Source organism: Momordica charantia (genome assembly GCF_013281855.1).
Source record: "Momordica charantia cultivar OHB3-1 chromosome 5 unlocalized genomic scaffold, Mcharantia_2.0 BLBB01000005.1, whole genome shotgun sequence".
NCBI classification, from domain to species: domain Eukaryota; kingdom Viridiplantae; phylum Streptophyta; class Magnoliopsida; order Cucurbitales; family Cucurbitaceae; genus Momordica; species Momordica charantia.
In genome coordinates, this window is record NW_028275163.1 from 24,617,843 (window position 1) to 24,633,102 (window position 15,260).

The window sequence follows — 15,260 nt, forward strand, 5'->3', positions numbered from 1 at the left end:
AATTTAATGATTTGAAAAATGAATATAAATTCACAACAATCTAAAACTTTGTGTTAGTCAAAGTAGCAATGATTTGATACTATTTTCAAAAATTTCGAAATGACATAGCTTGTTTATACACATATTCGAAGGATCTTATCCTATAAGGAACATGGTGTCATTGAAATTTTGGATTGAGACAATAGACAAAATACCGAGAATGATTGAAATTTTGGTCATAAGTTGCATCATAAGGGAACGTCCACAGCCAAAGCCAAAGGCAGCTAATTTATTCCCTTCTTGAGTGGAATTTGAAAAATGGAAAAAAAAAATAAAAAGTGTCCATCGCCATGATTTAGGACTTGACCAGCTTCTGAAATTTGGGCATTTTAATTGAGAATGATTGGAAGCAGAATATGTGAATGTTAAATATTCTAAAGCAAGCATTAAGAGCTGCGTACTAGATTTGTTTGGTGGAATTATTTTCCGGGAAAGGAAAAAGGAAAAAGAAAACTTTCTCGGGAAACAAACGTAGGCCGCCCATCATTTTGATGGATTCCAGTTATGGGAGAGATGGAAAATATCGGATTTTAAAGTTGGAAGATCTGTATGGTTTCTGCCCGAGACGTCGGCCCCTGGCTTTTCAAGTTTCTATGTTGCTTCTAAATGTACGATTCTTATGCAATTTTTATTTTTATTTTTTTGCCATAATAATAATTGGGATCGGGAAAATGAAATGTCGTTCAAGTCCCTCTGTTTCTTGTACTTCCTAAATGTTACAAATTGAATCATATATTTATTCAATTTTTAGGAAGGATTTTTATATTGGTTGAGCAGAGTTGGATCAAAATAACGAAAAAATTCTAGTATTTTTATAATTGTTAAGGCTAAGACAAGATTAAACATACGGTTCTCTGCTGTTAAAATGTATGTGTTCGGACCTCAGCTTGAAGACGAGAAAAAAGTGGCCTACGTACTCAAAATTAGTGCTCGACCTTGCTCCAACTTGGAGAAGATTTCAATTAGTGAGAAATCTAGAAAGCTGCTAATAGCCAACGAACGTCAATTTCACCAACATAGAATCTTCTCAATGCTAACAAAAGATCTGTTTGGTTACCAAAATACGTAATCTCCTTGTATTCAACTTAAACTGACTCGCCATCAGTTTGGACGAAATAATAACTTAAGTTTTAAAGTGTATGTGGCAGAGCATCACACGATACAAGGTTCTACTTGCAGGTTGTCAGTTAATCCCAACGGATCGCGTGTTGACGTGTAACCAGGCTCATAACCCCACATCAATAATAATTATATGATAATATACTTATTTTGTTTAGTGTGATCCTAAGTAACTTTTCTTATGGTTTAATCTTGAAAAAAAAATCTTATTCATAGAGATGTGACATAACCTAGATTTTTTCTTCCATGGGTATTATTCACATTCCTAATGTCAGCAACCATATATTTTATTTTCGGCAATAGGTAAATGGTTAAAACTTAAAACATAAATTTAAAAATTTACAACTTTTTAAAATCAAACTTGTTCCATACCTTGATTTAAAATATATATATATATATATATCTATATATTTCTCTTTACACTTGTGAGGAGTGAGAATATACAGAGTAAATATATATATTACATGAAATTATTAGTGGATGATTTTAGAAAATTATATATACTATACCATTATGAGTTACAATAAATTGAATGCAAAATAAATACAAACCTAAGATTTGTTAAGCAAAATGATTAATGGGTCCGGGAAAAGAAATTTGAAGAAATCATAGATTAAATTAAACGACTATTAATTCATAATCCATGAACAAAGGTGAAATGAAAAGCATGTACCAATCAAACCCAACTTCCCAAGTACACTGACCCTAATCTCATGGAAAGGCATCTTCCGTCCTTTGGGTGGGTGGGAGGGTCCACCACCAAAAATTTGTAATAACTTTACTCTAATTAAGCATCTACTTATTTATATATATCAATTTTATTTTAATTCAACGGCAATTAAAATTTGATTCTAAAAACAAAAAAATTATAAATTCGAATTTTCCACACCTGATTCTGACCAAAAAATTATCAGATAGAGTTCCTCCTGTCTCCATTTGTACTAAAAAATTAATAATAACTTTCAATAATTTAAAGAAGAGAGCTCTATTCATTTTTCTGATCCATCGATTTTAGTTAAAGAAAATGAAAATGAAAAATTAACTTATATTGGGATTTGGGGTCCACGTGGGACTTGATGATGGGACATACTCCCAACTTTGATCCTCCTGGCGTAGCAATAGGCTTAGTTGCTCAAAATCCTTCACTAATCATTACTTGTCCACTATAAACACATGTTTCATATAAAGTAATTAAATTCATACTTTAAATTTCTTTTGGGTACTCAAAATTATTATTATTATTAGATTTTCAAATAGCAATATATACCTTTTACGCTAATATGTAGTAAAAAAGTAATAATCTAGTCTAATTTAGTCCCTCTTCGTTGATAAATATTAAAATCAGCTTATTATAAATTTATATAACATAATACGCAGTGAATTGTCAATTCGAACACAATTCACGGGTTAAGATATCTATTTTCGATCAAAAGATCGTGAGTTTAAATTTCTAGTAAAAAATTTAATACATTAATAGAAATTTAGATAAAGAAAAATATCATAAATAAAGGAAGAAAATTTCGAATTTTATTCCTTTGATAACATTTTTTAAGTAATGAGAGACTAAATTAAAAATGATTAGATTATAAAAAGACTAAATTGACCTCTTAAAAGAAAATCTCATGCTAGATATTGAGATGTATATTTGTCTACTTTTTAATATTTTATTATATTTATATTAAAATTTAACGTAAGAATCAATCAAATTGGTAAACTACGCTTTCACTTTGTATCTATCTACTAAAAAAAAAAAAACTATAAAGGAGAGAAAAAAGAAATAAAACTTTAGCTTTTGGGGAAAATCCAAAGCAAAATCAACCCTTTAAGTTTAACACGTGTCCGTGTCTAAATCTGTAACCCCATCTCATTCTTTCCCCAATTTTCCACATAAATTTACAAAACTCACCATGAAATAAAAGGAACAAAAATAAATCTTTTAAACTTTTTTTTATAGTGATGGCACTTTATGCTATAGGGTGATCATGTGAGATTATTCCCTTTCGCACTCCTTTTATTCCACCTCCCATATGAACTGTTACACCCTAGTTGGTAAGTCAAATTACATCATCTACCATGTGTTTACGAATGTTGGTATCACATCTTAAATATCTTTCCCAACTCACGCTATCTCTATTTTTACTATGATCGATGGTAAGTCAAAAAACAGAATTTAAATTACCCAAACTTATTTTTTTTTAATTAAATACTTATTTATAAGTTTGGCGATTTTTTTCAGACTGAGATAGAATGAATAAGAAAAAAATGATAATATCTAATTAAAAATTGCATGCCTATTGGAAAAGCTATCTCGTTTTTAATTTAATGGTTTTAAAAATGTTTATATTGATAGTATCTAATTAAAAATTGCATGCGTATGGAGGGTAGTTGGAGTGATTTTGAAAAAATCCAGACTTAAATATGTTTGATTTTTCAAAATCACTATCTGAATCATTTAAAGTAATTTTAAACTTTCTTAAAATCAATTTTTTAATTAGAAAATATGAATATGATTAATGAAAAGGAAATTGTTTTTGACAATGATAAAATTAAAACACACGATAAATATTTATATAGATTGCGGTGTGTTGAAAAAAAAAAAAGGTAGGTTGGAGTGAACAAAAATTAATGTGGCCGTATAAAGAATTTTTCATTCTCTTAAAATCTAGAAAAATAGGGGAAATTCATCGATTAGGATCATTCATAGAATATTGGTGGAGTGGGAATGGGCCCGGCGCGAATGATGGGCCCGGCCGTACATAATGGAGCCGGCGGTAATTGGGGTTAGGCTTCATTGCGCGCGTGTATAGCTTTAGAAGCGTGGGAGTTTATGGCGGGGCCAATTGCGGCTCAGCTCGGCTCGGCTTGAGCCAAAACAAATATTTGGTCGCTGCGGCTATGATTTCAGACATGGGCCTCCTTCAGCAACTGCCGGCTCATTCGGCGGTCTAATTGATGGAAATCCGATCGTATCTCTTTTTCTCTTTGGCCATCGCTTCCACCTTCTTTTCAAGCGCGTCGTATTCAGTTCCCGATAAGGTTTCACAAATAGCCGACGTGACCTTATGGAAAGTGGGGTTCACGCGACTGTTTGAGAGTGGGACTGGAATCTTATGGTTGAGTGGAGAAGCGGGGTCGGGAGGAGTTCCCGGAAAATAATATTTTAAAGCACCCTGTTAATTAAACTAAAATGAGTGTCATATAATTATACTAATACGTTATACAATACAGAAATTAATTACAAAAAAACTGTACGAATATTTATTGCCTTTTCAAGGAAATTAAATTAGCTTTTTAACATTTTAAATTAAATATTAATAAGAATATATGAATAACCCAATTCAAGTTTACGTGGTTGGATTCAATTGTGCATATCACCTAATTATGGGTCAATTTAGTTAAACAAGTTTGCAATCCTTTTTTATTTTTATTTTGAGTTTAACAAATGCGAGAATTTGAACCATCAATATTATGAATCGGTAATAGATGACTTATCTTTTTTTTTTCTTCAAGAATCATAGATAACTTATCTATTGAACTATGTTCGCATTAACAAATAAACATATATATATATATTAAATAAAGTAAGTGGTGTTTTATCTAACTGGAATAGGTTTTGAGAGCATAAATTTAATATATATTTTAGAAGATGTTATAAATTTTGATTTTATAAGAGATATTGTAGGAGATGAATGCTTTTATGTCAAATTGAAGCTAACTTAACTCGATAAAACATATATTATAGACATGTTCCAATTTGTTGAACTAAAAAAATATAATTTGTATTTATTTATTATGTTTTATATTATATTTAAAACTAAGTTTGAAGTTGGATTATGAATTTAACTTTTTTACAAATGCATATTTATTTTATGCTATATTTATGTAGATGACTACATATTTTCTATCTTTGACTTCATTTTTTTCAAAAATAAATAGTCAAACACACAAACGCTTAATTAATTTATATACTAATTCCTTTAATTTTACTGAAACTAAATGGCTAAATTAATACCATTGATGCACACGCTATACAATTTCAAAATGAACGAAACATATATCACATAGAATAAAAAAACAAAAAACAACCAAAAAAGAAAACAAAAACAAGAAAAAAAAAACTTAGCTGCAAAAATGTCAAATTCATAGCCACAGCACCAACAAAATATTTAACCTAGTCTACAAAATTAGTATTGTCTAATCCTAGGCATCTACAGCCAACCACAAATATCTTAATGATTCAATAACTCATTAATTTCATTACAAATTTAAGATTAAAGTTTCGAAATTTTAACATATTTTTCCCTAAATAACTGTAGGCTTTTTTGGTAGGTCAGTATGATGATATACCTAACATAACATTTTAAGTTTCAGAGTTGTATGTGATGATATTGAAATTTTAACGTATTTTTTCCTCAATAAATATACACTTTTTTGGCAAGAAAATTGAAATTTAACTTAATTTTCCCTCAATAAATATATTTGTCAAAAATGGAAAGTACCCGACTTCTCATCAACCAATCTTTTTTTTTTCTTAAATGAGTTGTCAGTTTTTCTAGAGTATAGTATGTAGTTGACATCTACTTCACTCGAGGTCGTAAGTTTGATCAATATATCTTCAAATTGTTGTAATAAAGAAAAAAAAACAGTATTTTTCTTGAGATGTTAAAAAGTATTGTATGAACCATGGTTTATACCCGAAATAATTCAATGAACTTGACACGATGGAGCTGGAAGAACAAAAGTATACGTTTTATAAGAAAGTAGTAAAAACAATGATACGAAGGGGAAGGGAAGAGCATAATTTGAAGGAAACTTTAATTTCTTGGGCTATAAAAGGAGAGGTTCTTGGTTAGGTTGAGAGGTTATCGATGAGAACAACGTCCAGGTCGCTGTTGTTTACCAAATTCACTTTCATCTAACAATCTAAAGAATCGAATCACCAAGTGGTTTACAAACCCATTTCGGTGTTTCGTCTCTCTCACTCTCACTTCCATCGCTTTCTTATATTTCCACTTCTTCAATCTTCTCTGTTTTCCCTTTGATTTATATTCACTATTTGTATATTTCAACGAACCCACCAAACAAAAAAAAAAAGAGAAGAGAAGAGAAAAAAAGACTGAACTCAGCCAACTGATCGATCTTCTTTCTTTCTTTCTTTTGTTCTGCTCTTCTTTTGAGGCCTCTCGCCGTCTTTGAATTCGGCGGTGCCTTTATTTTTCCATTTCTGGGGAATTTGGTGGCGCATTAAAGTTGGGGCTTTGAATTGAATCCAGCTTTTTTCTTTTTTTCCTTCTTTTTTCTCAAACGCATTTAAGGCCTCTTTTGGAAGCCAGCAGCGGCTCTGTTTTCTGAACTCCCTCTTCATTCAGACCCTTTCTTCGTGTTTTGTTTTTATTCAATTTGAAAACTACACTCGGGGATTTGGGTTTTGTTTTTGTTTGTAAGGCCGATCTGGGTTCTCTTCAATCTTTCTTTACACGAAAGAGACATTTCGAGCAAAGGTAATTAGTTTCATTCCCTGAAAACTCTGTCCCTTTTGTTCCTGTCTAATTTTTATAAGGGAATTCCAGCATTTCCCCCAATTTGGGGGTTTTTTTTCTTGACTTTCGTTATCTGGGGTTTGGAGTTTTTATTCCACTTCTTCGTTTTTTGTCTCATACAGTGTCCTATTATCCAGGATTTCAACACAATGTTGCCTCAGAAGCAAGCAGAGGAAGCCATAGTTCCCAACTTGAACGAAACAGAGCATGATGGCAAACAAGAAGACAAAGAATCTCAGCCCATTTTCAGCGTCAAAAACCTCCTCTGGCATGGCGGCTCCGCTTGGGACGCCTGGTTCAGCTGCGCTTCTAATCAAGTAAAAAAAAATAAAAAAAAAGTTCCCATGTTCATTTTCTCAGCTCAGAAACACCAAATTCCCAGATTTTTACACCTTTTTTTGTTCTACTTTTTGTACAGGTAGCGCAGGTTCTGTTGACGCTGCCATATTCATTTTCCCAGCTGGGAATGCTGTCTGGGATCTTGTTTCAAATCTTCTACGGAATAATTGGGAGCTGGACTGCATATTTAATCAGTGTTCTTTACATTGAATACAGAAGTAGGAAGGAGAAGGAGAACGTGAGCTTCAAAAACCATGTGATTCAGTGGTTCGAAGTGCTGGATGGGTTATTGGGTCCTTATTGGAAAGCCGCTGGACTCGCATTTAACTGTACTTTCCTCTTGTTTGGATCAGTCATTCAGCTCATTGCTTGTGCTAGGTAACAAAAAATTTGCCATTTTTACCAATAGATTTGATCTGGGATTGCTTTATTTTGAGTGTTTGATTTCGTTTTTTTGGTGGTTTATAGCAATATATATTACATCAATGACCATTTGGACAAGAGGACTTGGACTTATATTTTTGGAGCTTGCTGCGCCACAACGGTTTTCATACCTTCTTTCCACAACTACCGGATTTGGTCATTTTTGGGGCTTGGAATGACCACTTACACCGCGTGGTACATGGCCATCGCCGCCATCGTTCACGGCCAGGTTTTTCCTCCGGCCACCCTCCGCCGCCGTTGCTTTCTTTTTATTTTCTCGTAACTAATTTCTTTTTCTTGAATAATTAGGTTGAGGGCGTGCAGCACTCTGGCCCGAAGAAGCTGGTTCTGTACTTCACCGGCGCCACCAACATTCTTTACACCTTCGGCGGCCACGCCGTGACTGTGTAAGTTTTTGGGTTTTTTTTTTTTAAATAAAAAAAGAAAATTTATCGTCATGGATTGGGTTGTGTTGAAAACTTTTTTGCTGGTTATCTCGGCGTTGGGGAGTCCCACAAAAAGAAAAAATCACATGAAAATCTGCTTTCGTTTTCTCCGAAAAACGAAATTTTTTTCCCAAGAGAGCAAAAGGGGGAAGATTGTACAGTGTCTCTTAAAGGCCCTACCTTAAAATGTAACTGTTTGCGATTTATTTTTAAAGAAATTCCTCTTTTCCAGTGAGTCCGACATTCACCATCGTCGCGTTTGTCTTCACCTGCAGGCGTGACTTCCTTGTCACCAACACAACAATACATTAAAACAGAAAAAAGGGAAAAATAGAAAAAAAGCTCGTAACTTTTTCATTATTTTCCCGTTTAATCGTCGGTTTCGAATTTTTTCATGATTTTTTTTTTGTGGGGTTGAAATTTTAATTTCAGTGAAATTATGCACGCCATGTGGAAGCCGCAGAAATTCAAGTACATCTACTTGATGGCCACGTTGTATGTTTTCACCTTGACGATTCCGTCTGCCACCGCCGTCTACTGGGCCTTCGGCGACGAGCTTCTGAACCACTCCAACGCCTTCTCCCTCCTCCCCAAATCCGGCTTCCGTGACGCCGCCGTGATCCTCATGCTCATCCATCAGGTCCGGGAAAACTCCGTTCCGGTTTGCTTTTTTTCTATTTATTGCACGGAAGGTGTTTGTAAAAAGTCCCCTTAGAGAAAAATCGAAGTGGTACAAATTCCCCTGAAATCTGACACTGCCCACTGTGGGGAAATTGCAGTTTATTACGTTCGGTTTCGCGTGTACGCCGCTGTACTTCGTGTGGGAGAAAGTAATTGGAATGCACGATACGAAGAGCATTTGTTTGAGAGCAGTGGCGAGGTTGCCAGTGGTGATTCCAATTTGGTTTTTGGCCATTATTTTCCCCTTCTTTGGGCCAATAAACTCGGCCGTTGGCGCTCTTCTGGTCAGCTTCACGGTCTATATTATCCCCGCATTGGCTCATATGCTCACCTACAGAAAGGCCTCCGCTCGACAGGTAAAAATTCTAATCTTTATCTTTAATGCATTCACCTACCCTATCAAAATCCCTCTGTTTCTCTCTGCCCCACATTTGCCTGCCCTCTGTACCTCTCTTTTACTGGCTTTTGCCCCCACAATCTTTTTGCCTTCATTATTTGTTTGCTTATGGGATCTATTATTCTAGCTTCTTAACTTTTCACGAGTTTTTTCAACCCAAAAAATAGAGTAGTTGGCCAAATTTTGTTTTGATTCAAAATTGTTTCATGGGTTTAAGAATATTTTGTGTAATCTCTGCATGGTGCGGCAGCTAAACAAGTGATTGATGATATCATAATTTTGAACATAGTTTATATTTTATTTAGGGTTTTATTTTGTTTTTTTGTGAAGTAACTTTAAGTATGTAGTTGGGTTTTTGAGGAGGGGGGGGGGGTGGAATATCAAGTTATGAACAAAAGCATTTATGGGTTTGATATGGAAATGTTATCAGACAATTAAAATAGGTGACGAGTCCTTTTCGTTTAGTTATTCATAAGACTTGTATTCTTGTACCTCCTCCCATGAGCTGGCCTCCTCTCACTGCCTGTAGGCCACTTTGTAGCAGCGAATTTCAAGTCTCTGTCACACTCTAAAGTCTAATCATAAATAAAATACCATATAATAAACCAAGATTAACTAATTAAACTTGGAAATTCTTGTTCTTCCTCTTTAAAGTGTTTGTTTTTGGTTTTTTATTCCCTTCTTCCTCTGTAGAATGCGGCGGAGAAGCCCCCGTTCTTCCTTCCGAGCTGGGTCGGAATGTATGTGTTGAACACATTTGTTGTGGTGTGGGTTCTTGTGGTCGGGTTCGGGTTCGGGGGTTGGGCCAGTATGACCAACTTCGTTAGGCAAGTCGACACCTTTGGGCTCTTTGCGAAATGCTATCAATGCAAGGCTCCGCCACCCTCCACGGTGGCTGCTGCACCTCATCATTGAACCGGCCACCGTGCTTCGGCTTCGTCCTCGTCTTCCCCTCCATATTTTGTATCATACCAATGGGTGAAAATCACTAGCTTCTTGCCCATGTTCTTCTCGTGAGTGTGTTAGATTTTTCAGTTTTTTCCCCTTAGTGTGCTGAATCGTAGTGATTCTCATGAAAGTCAAATCGTTGGCTCAATTTAGCTAAGTATATTATTTAATATACTATACTTGTAGCTTACTTTATATTTTCTTTAAAAAATATCTTCTTATTACCATTGCCATAAATTTAGGGATCTAGTTCTTAAATCTCGTGGCTTTTTAATCTTGGGGTTTTTCCCCAACTGATGTATAATACGTTTGCCTAAGAATTATACTCCAAGTTAAAAATCACTATATTTGTGGGTAACTTTTTTAAAAGTATAATGAAATTTAGAAGTAAAAAAACAATGCAATCAGTTTGCATGCATAAATAGAACCTTCATCATTCAACAAAAATATTGTTTTATATGTTGGAGAATATTGACAGTGGATGTCTTCAAGAAAAGAGACTGGTCAGAGTTCAACTATTTATTCAGGATATGTTTTAAGAAATAAAGTTGATTTATTTTATAAAAAAAAATGAATGGAATTTTATCTTAGTCATACTTCTAAATTTGTCTGGTTTTCAATTTTTAGCTATTTTTCTTAAAAATATTATCTTAAACTCTTTTTTTTTTTTAATTTGGAATCTTGAAAATGCAAAAGAAAAAGCAAATAACAAAGTACACAATCACTTAAAAATAGTGTTTATAATCTAAAATTTAAAATATAAAAGAATTATCATCGGGCCAATGATTATGAAATTAAACATGTATCGTTAGAAATCATTATTCAAATGTCTATAGTTAAGACTAAATTTTATAAAGTCAGTTGAATGACACACGATATATTGCCAATCAACTCAGCTATAAAAGATAAGTTAGATTTGTTGTCTACAGCAAAAAGTCTAATGTGCTCCTAAAATTCAAGTTGAACCGGAGAATCTCACAAGCTTCACATAAAAGATCGGAGGATTTCGACCTCATATCTGACAATCCATAACTGTCCGAACTTCCTAACTCAAGTTTGCAATTCTGTTTTGAAGTCGAATTATTGAATTCAAATCATCATTTACTTAAGTTTTAGAGTGTTTGTTCAATCTATACCCATCTCTCTCGTAACTCATCTAGGTTTATTGAAAGTCGAATTTGGGAACTCTGACAAATTTCCGTTGAAAAATATAATGACAATATAAGTATAACTAATGAGGCACTGATTATCTTTATTGAAGTGCGGTGGTTAAATCCCCTTAATTTCTATTTGTTCAAATGTGCCCAAAAAAGAGATTTAAAAAAAAAAAAAAAGAGACACGTTGGTTGGACTTGGATGTGTGTTGAAGTGTGAAAGTGGAACGTGGCACGGTCTAAACGGTGTTAGCGGACATTGTAAGGTGGGATTCCATGCCAAGTTTTCACGTGGTTCACACGTGGCCTTGCACATGCAAACCCACATGGTCAATTAATCCGCCGGATCCTTTTTTTTTCTTCCTTTCTTTGGGATCCAACAAAATTTGATTACTTATCATATAATTATTTGATCAAATTATATAAAATAATAATTATTATTATTCAAAGCATGGCCAGCCCACCACAAAAAGGCTATTCTTTTTCTGTAACAATAAGTGATTGGATTGGATTGTCTCCTTTTGACAATTCTTGACTCAGATCTTCAAACCTCCGTCCTTCCACCTAATTTTTTGGAATCCAATATTGTCTTTTTCCTTTTTATTTTTTATTTTTTGTAATTTAAAGTTTCATCCGTTCAGATATTGGGCTTCCGAAGCCCATTTGGAGAAGACGGGAGTGGACTCGGCCCATTATCTGACGGGCTTATACTACATGAAGGCCCTCCAAGAGTCTATCTTGGAACAACTGGGCCTGATCTTTCTGCTGCCAGTTTGGTCCTGCAATACTTCGTGGGCCGGGCTACATGTATTAAGTATCCTTACTCTGCCCGAAAATTAAATTGAAAAAATAACTTTTTTCATCCCTTCCATTGAATCATAAATTCCCTTGACAGTAAAATTGCTACTCTCTAATGACAATTAATTTTCTTCCTAAAAATAAGAAAGTACCATTGCTATTTTTTATTTGAAGCCAAGAACTTTATATTATAATAAGGAACTTCTAAAAATTCAGTTTTGGTTGTTGGATTTGATATATTAAATAATTATTAGACGATAGTATTTATTTATTTTTGGTTGATATTAGATAATAGTCATTGACTCTTAGTTATTAAATATTGCAAATCATTTTTTTTTCATACGATTTCTCCATTGATAAAAGTATTATACTTTCTTACACGATTCATTGATTTACGTAGATTAATATGCCATTGAGGATAATGAAATATTTTATTTTATTTTAAAAGGCGTCCTCAATATAAAGGACAAAGAGGAAAGTCGTCGTCCCGCCAAATTTTCACGTTTCTCCGACCTTGATCTTGCCTTTCTTCACCTACCTTCTTGACTCAGTAATGGCGTCCGCTTCCACTGTTCCACTTTAAACTCCTCGATTTCTTCGTCTTTCTCCTTGAATTTGAACCCTAGGAATTCGTTTTCTACGAATTTTATTCCTCGGTCGATTCCTTCCGGTGTTTATTTCGCAATGTCGATTCGTAGCTTTGTGCCTTCGTCTGTCTTTTTCGTTATCAGTTTTCGCTTACAGCTGCTTCAATTTGTTGTGGCGGAGGGGATGAACTATGAGGTATCAGCGAGGAAAAGCGATTTAATCAAAGGTATGGAAATTAACGCCCATATGTTCTTTATAAATATTTGGCGTCGCTTTCCTGATTAATTATAATTTTGTGTTATAATATTCTTTTCGTGGCCCTTATCGCTTGGACTTCTGTTTTTCTAATACAATTATTCGCAGGCAAGGCTTCAAGAGAAGACAATAGGGGTGCGGGCCAGAGATACTCGTTGTTATTGAATCTTCTCCAAAGAAAGATAAATACGATGACCACGAGTTTATTGAAATCGATTTTGACGAGTCATTATTCTCCAGCTAAGCTGCATTTAACGTTATTACTCTTTTAACTTTTAAATTAGTTTGATATGATATGATTTTATTCGTTCCTGTTGCATTTGCTCGCATGATCGGAACATTTTATTCAATTAATTCTATAGTTTCCAAATAATTTTTGGGCTCCTGCAACTGATTAATTGGGGAAAGGACATTGGTAACTTTATGAAGGTGAAGTGGCTTTAACAGTCCTAGAGCTTGGAGATTGGTTAATTTTGCCCGAAAGCAATAACTGCTGCCTCTCATGTAAACTTCAGATATAATAATGCAAATTTGATACTTCCTGTCTATTAGAGTATCATTGACTTTTTATCTTCTAATTTCTTAATGTTGTACGGAGTAAGAGAGAGATTGGGTTGAAGAGAATCAGAGAATAGTTCTTTCAAATCATGATAATGTAGAAAATTAGTAAACGAATACAACGGAGAAGATTCAAACTCTTAAACGCCTAGTTAAGGGAAAACAATCATTTGGGGTAATTCGCATCTGGGAGAAAAGATTAAGTCATGATCCCATTATGATTCTTGGGAGGAAAATGGTTCCACTTCATTCTTGCTGGAGGTTTTCAGTGTTAGTGTATAAACTAGATTCTCGTTTTCCGTACATCTTTACAATGATTCTTGTAGAGCTTTCATAGTTCTAAGTGTTGCTGCAAATAATGCAATGATCAGAGACTAATCTTTCTATGACGCTTCCTTTTTGCATGATATAACTCTTACTATGCTTGTTCCATAGGTGTATTCCATAAGCCTCGTTATTTAGCTGAGCAAGCACTGCTTTGGCCCAACTAGAAGTAGCCTGGTTTTCTGGCTTCTTAAAAAGTTCACCAATCTTATTCCAGTCCACTGGGTAGAACGCCACTGGTGGTAATACCGTGACATTGAAACCAGGTGTAGCTTTGGCTCCTGTTACCTTTGCTACTACTCTGGAGACCAGAAAAGGTCCATTATATCCCCATCTGCTCCCATCAAAATTTGATGCAAAATTTTCCATGAATTTCTCTAGAAGAGGATGGTTCTTATCAAAAACAAGAACAGCGTTGTTTAGTATTGTCCAGCTCTTAGATATTGGATCAATACTTTGTGCGCCAATAGAGTTCTTCAACCCCATGAAAGACTTCAAAACAATAAAATCTGTATCTATGTAAACACCTCCATACTTGTATAAAACTGCAAGTCTCATCAAGTTGGATAGATTTTGAGCTAATGGAATCAGACCTGGGTCCTTTTTTCCTCTCTTCATCTCATCAAACCAAGCCTCAACAGGGGTGTTTTTGAATAGAGAAGGCAAGTCCGGTGTGATTGCCAGAATTTTAAACGCACGATCAAGTAGAGGTTTAAGAATCTTGTACCCTCTTTCTGAATCCAGCGTTCTTGATAGAATAGTTAAGCATCCACGGGGGTGAGACTTAAAAACACTTTCTGCTGCCAGTAATTCTCTTCCTCTGAAAGACCTTGCTGGAGATATCCATGTCATGAAGAATTGCGTCTCGCACTCGTGGCTAAGAAACTCCAGAAGTCGATTATCAAACTGCTGCGTCAAGTTGTTTGACTGCAAAATTCGAAAGTCGGGAAGGTGTTTCCTAAACCAATCAATTCTTGCTTTTTTTTCTGAAAGATCGGATGGAACTACCAAGGAATCGAGAGTTTCACTATTGTCATCATCTTTGTATTCTGTAGAGGACTGCAGTGGCTCTTCTTCTAAAGTTGACTCAATTTGTACTTGTGTTACGCACGTAATTGTTGAGTTCGAAATTTTGTTCTCATCTCTCGATACTGTTCGAATCGAAACCTTGTAGATGATGCCATCTCCACATACAAGGAAGATGATGGCTGCAAACAAGACAGTTGGCAATATTGGTGATATAGCACACCTTCCAGACATGTTTCCCTGGAGGCTCTTCACATAAGAAGTGAAATTTTCATTGGGATATGCACAAATGAAGCTATTTGAATAGACTCGGAAATGGAGAAACTTTGTTGGCGACTACACCAATGGAAGACATATCTGGAAGGGAATTAATTTATTCAGGCCGCTTGCTTGGTCTGCTGAATGGGGCTGGTCCGTTTTTTTGTAAAGTCCACGGAAGGAAATAGGATTGAAAAGGTCAAATCTAAAATTTTAGTTCAATGACGGATACTTATCACAAAGGCGATGTGTTTTAGTTTTAGTGATCCGACGGTCGAGGATGACAACATTTAAGTAACATTTTTCTTACTGCAGAAGACATTCACATCATGTTATAAAGTAGTTATAATTACTGCTAAAAAGTTTC

The 15,260-nt window shown here is 34.7% G+C and overlaps 2 protein-coding genes and 1 long non-coding RNA gene across 4 annotated transcripts; 2 read left to right on the forward strand and 1 right to left on the reverse strand.

Annotated features, from left to right (window-relative positions):
- The first annotated feature begins 6,012 nt into the window (after positions 1-6,012).
- Positions 6,013-10,159, forward strand: LOC111015074 (auxin transporter-like protein 2). Of its 2 annotated transcripts, none has more exons than XM_022289990.2 (8): positions 6,013-6,659; positions 6,821-7,015; positions 7,117-7,415; positions 7,506-7,689; positions 7,770-7,867; positions 8,339-8,546; positions 8,686-8,943; positions 9,678-10,159. In XM_022289990.2, the coding sequence occupies exons 2-8, from the start codon at positions 6,848-6,850 to the stop codon at positions 9,897-9,899; spliced, it is 1,437 nt and encodes a 478-aa protein (XP_022145682.1). In that variant the 5' UTR covers positions 6,013-6,659; positions 6,821-6,847; the 3' UTR covers positions 9,900-10,159. The 2 variants fall into 2 exon arrangements, with proteins under 2 accessions (XP_022145682.1, XP_022145683.1); XM_022289991.2 differs by having other exon boundaries at positions 6,836-7,015.
- Positions 10,160-12,286: 2,127 nt separating this feature from the next.
- On the forward strand, positions 12,287-13,046 carry LOC111014926 (uncharacterized). Its single transcript, XR_002601955.2, has 2 exons — positions 12,287-12,698; positions 12,836-13,046. It is a non-coding gene; the product is annotated as an uncharacterized LOC111014926 (long non-coding RNA).
- Positions 13,047-13,327: 281 nt separating this feature from the next.
- Positions 13,328-14,869, reverse strand: LOC111014925 (alpha 1,4-glycosyltransferase family protein). The gene has a single exon (XM_022289797.2). It carries the CDS (start codon positions 14,867-14,869, stop codon positions 13,625-13,627), a length of 1,245 nt encoding a protein of 414 aa, XP_022145489.1. The 3' UTR covers positions 13,328-13,624.
- Between the last annotated feature and the right edge of the window lie 391 nt (positions 14,870-15,260).

What these genes read in the sequence shown, in the direction of transcription:
- LOC111015074 (XM_022289990.2), top strand. Translation starts at nt 6,848, where the DNA reads ATGTTGCCTCAGAAGCAAGCAGAGGAAGCCATAGTTCCCAACTTGAAC. An exon ending in TCCTCATGCTCATCCATCAG is followed by an intron (nt 8,547 to 8,685) that starts GTCCGGGAAAAC and finishes GGGAAATTGCAG; the next exon opens with TTTATTACGTTCGGTTTCGC. An exon ending in GAAAGGCCTCCGCTCGACAG is followed by an intron (nt 8,944 to 9,677) that starts GTAAAAATTCTA and finishes CTTCCTCTGTAG; the next exon opens with AATGCGGCGGAGAAGCCCCC.
- LOC111014925 (XM_022289797.2), bottom strand. Translation starts at nt 14,869, where the DNA reads ATGTCTGGAAGGTGTGCTATATCACCAATATTGCCAACTGTCTTGTTT.